At 40.8% G+C, this 3125-nt stretch overlaps 2 protein-coding genes across 7 annotated transcripts in view; one reads left to right on the top strand and one right to left on the bottom strand.

Annotated features, from left to right (window-relative positions):
- Pde9 (phosphodiesterase 9) overlaps positions 1-3125 on the top strand; it is a 681542-nt gene that overhangs the window by 127205 nt on the left and 551212 nt on the right. The window lies entirely within an intron of this gene.
- On the bottom strand, positions 2277-2816 carry LOC106689422 (uncharacterized). The gene has a single exon (XM_014434375.1). It carries the CDS (start codon positions 2814-2816, stop codon positions 2277-2279), a length of 540 nt encoding a protein of 179 aa, XP_014289861.1.

Genomic DNA, 3125 nt, shown 5'->3' with positions numbered 1-3125 from the left:
TAAATTCGTTGCGTTTTTCAATATTTAATCCTTCCTCTGTTTATAAAATTATGTTTACTTGGTCAATTATGTTTACATATTCTAAAAAAGGATTAGTTAAGGTGCTTTTATGCATTTGTTTCAAATGAGATTCCTTATCTTTAAATGGTATTTTGCTTGCTCAAAATGGAAGAGAAAAAAATTCATTTTCATCATTTAATACTTTTTTATTTCCGAAAAGGAAAATCCGCTGCACAGACGGTTAACAAAATTTTCAGTGTGTATGGCGATGATACTTTAAGAGAAAGTGGTTTGCTCGGTTTAGGACTGGAAATTTTGACTTTGATGACGCAAAGCGCTCGGGTCGTCCTTCAACTTTTGATGACCAAATTCAAGCGTCACACACAACCCTCACTCTACGTCACGGGATATCGCAGAACTGTGCACAGTTAGAACAATTAAAGGTAGCGGTTGAGCAAAAGTGTCCAGTATTGGCTATTCCCAAAGGCATAGTTTTCCATCACGATAACGCCTGTCCCCACGTGTCTTTGCAGACTCAGCAGAAATTATTGGAGTTTGGGTGAGATCTGATCCCCACCCACTCTATTCACCAGACCTTGCCCCAACAGATTTTCACCTATCTCGACCTTTCAAAACTCTCCTAACGGGAAACTTTTTAATTCGATCGAGGACTGCAAAACGCACATAGAGTAGTTCATTGCGCAAAAATCTGAGAAGTTATGGGAAGACGGAATCAAGAAATTACCTGAAAGATGACAACATATAATAGATCAAAATGGGTCATATCCGATTGATTGAAAATGTTAATAAGAATCTGAAGTTTTGATTGAAATCACTAACAAAAAATGCTACGAACTTATTTTACAACCCATTATAAAATCAAATATAACGATGTTGCTAACATCTCATAATGCAACTCTTACTTTTAAGAGCATTAGGTTTCGAAAGAAATACGGATAAAATAAGATATGTGGTTAACAGTAGAAACGAAAGCGATTTCGGTGATATAGGTATTGAAGGAAATACATTTGAACAGGTAGATAGGTTTAAGTATTTAGGTTCTACGGTAACTATTTTAGTGCGTGTTCCTGTGTAACGATAAATATGACTCTTTAGTTACGTTCTTTATTTGTCAATACAACAATATTTACACTTGACATATATAAAAAAACATTTATAATTATTATTAACATAACGTTCAGTTCTTTTAGATAACAACACAAGTTATATACGAGTCAGATTTATGAAAAGATCTGACTCGAACTGGCGCCCTTGGTCAGTGGTTATCCTTGCTGGTGTACTATAGCGGGAGATCCATGTATCCGCAGAGCCGTATACCTCCATCCTTCTTCTCCACTATGTGTAGTGGACTGGCCCAAGAGCTATTGGATGGTCTGCAAATTCCCTCTTCAATCATTTACTCGAATTCTCGCTTTGCGGCGTTGTACCTCTCCGGCGGCAGGCGGCGTGCTTTGGCTGTGACTGGTGCTCCGTGGGTTTCTATATGGTGGACGACGTCGTGCTTTGGCTCTTTGACGAAGGATGTTGGTTGTGTAACGGGGGTCACCGGTTGGTACTGAACAAACAGTGGGTACCGGTACCTTAGCTAATCTTCCACGTGTCGTCAATCCTGTTTTCTGGTCCACCAGCTGACATCCAGCGAGATCTACCATAATGTTATAGTGATATAGTAGATGTGCACCTATGATTGGATGAATCACGGTTGCTATTATAAACCTCCATGTAATTTTCGCCGAACACCGAGATCGAGGTTCTGGACTATGCTTCCATATGTCGGAATGGGCGTGCCATTGGCCGCATATAAAGTGAACTGCGTGTTCGGCTTTACTTTCTTGTTCTACACCGGGAAAACATATATAGTGGCTCCTGTATCTACCAGATATCTGGTCCCGGACTTTTTGTCGACAATAAAAAGTCGGTGGTTGGTAATTTTGGCGACGAAACCCGCCTCGTTCGCAGCTGTTTCTAGATTAAAGTCCCAGCTGTCTTCCAACTGCAAGGTTGACGGCACTTGGTAGCCCTTTCTCCGAATCTGTTATGGTAGAAGCAGAAACGCCGTCCTCTTTTACTCCCCGAAGCCCCGCGATCCCTGTTGGGTGACCTGTTATCGCAGCGGCCAATCCTGGATCCCATTAGCGTTTTCAGAGTGGCTAATTCCGCAGTAATGACATCAATCGCTACCTTAATGTCTTCCATCATTAATGGAGCAGGTGCTGAATGCCTCCCCATAATAAAATTACTTAGGGCTCCTGGATTTACGCTATTTTATCCGCAATATGTGCCAGCTTCGTGGAATCCGTGTGATCTCTGGTGGCTAAGTTTGCTTGCATTCCCTGAGGTAACCCTCTTAGCCACAAGGTGTTGAGCGTATCTGCAGGAACCTTACCTTCGGCCAATAGCTGCATTTCTCGAAGAAACTGCGATGGTCGTTGATCGCCTAGCCTCTGTTCCTCCAATAACTTCGTAATTCTGGAGTGGTCTGAGGGCCCAAAGATGGAGAGTAGCCGCTCTTTTAGCCTCTCGTATGGCTCAGTGGCAGGGGGGTCCCGGGCAAGATCGGCAACCTGGTTTAGAGCTGCTAAATCCAGTTGGGCGATGATCAGCTGAAACTTAGTTTTATTATTAGCTATACGACAAGAGCTGAACATAGCCTCAACTTGTATGAACCACAGGTCAGGTTCTTCCCTATAAAATGTGGGTATTCGAGACAATGTGTTGAGTATTTTCGCCGATTCCACTAATTCCTTTTGCTCCTCGTCACCGGTTAGCAGGTCGATTAAATTGTGCCCATGCATGCTTCACTAGAGTTCAATAAAATTATACGAAAAATAAACAATAAACTTACGTTCGGGGTCACCACTTTAGTGTGTGTTCCTGTGTAACGATAAAGATGGCTCTTTAGTTACGTTCTTTATTTGTCAATACAACAATATTTACACTTGACATATATAAAAAAACATTTATAATTATTATTAACAAAACGTTCAGTTCTTTTAGATAACAACATAAGTTCTTCATAATTAATTAATTGTAATTGATCATATGGCGAGAGGTTTCAAATGGGTTTGCCACTAAAACAAATGTAAAATAATGGAACTTTAAAT

This window comes from Halyomorpha halys, unplaced genomic scaffold (assembly GCF_000696795.3).
Source record: "Halyomorpha halys isolate HHAL.00 unplaced genomic scaffold, Hhal_1.1 Scaffold46.1, whole genome shotgun sequence".
NCBI lineage: Eukaryota > Metazoa > Arthropoda > Insecta > Hemiptera > Pentatomidae > Halyomorpha > Halyomorpha halys.
Note: the sequence above shows the minus strand (reverse complement) of the source record. Positions and strands in the feature narration are given on the sequence as shown.

What these genes read in the sequence shown, in the direction of transcription:
- LOC106689422 (XM_014434375.1), bottom strand. Translation starts at nt 2,816, where the DNA reads ATGCATGGGCACAATTTAATCGACCTGCTAACCGGTGACGAGGAGCAA.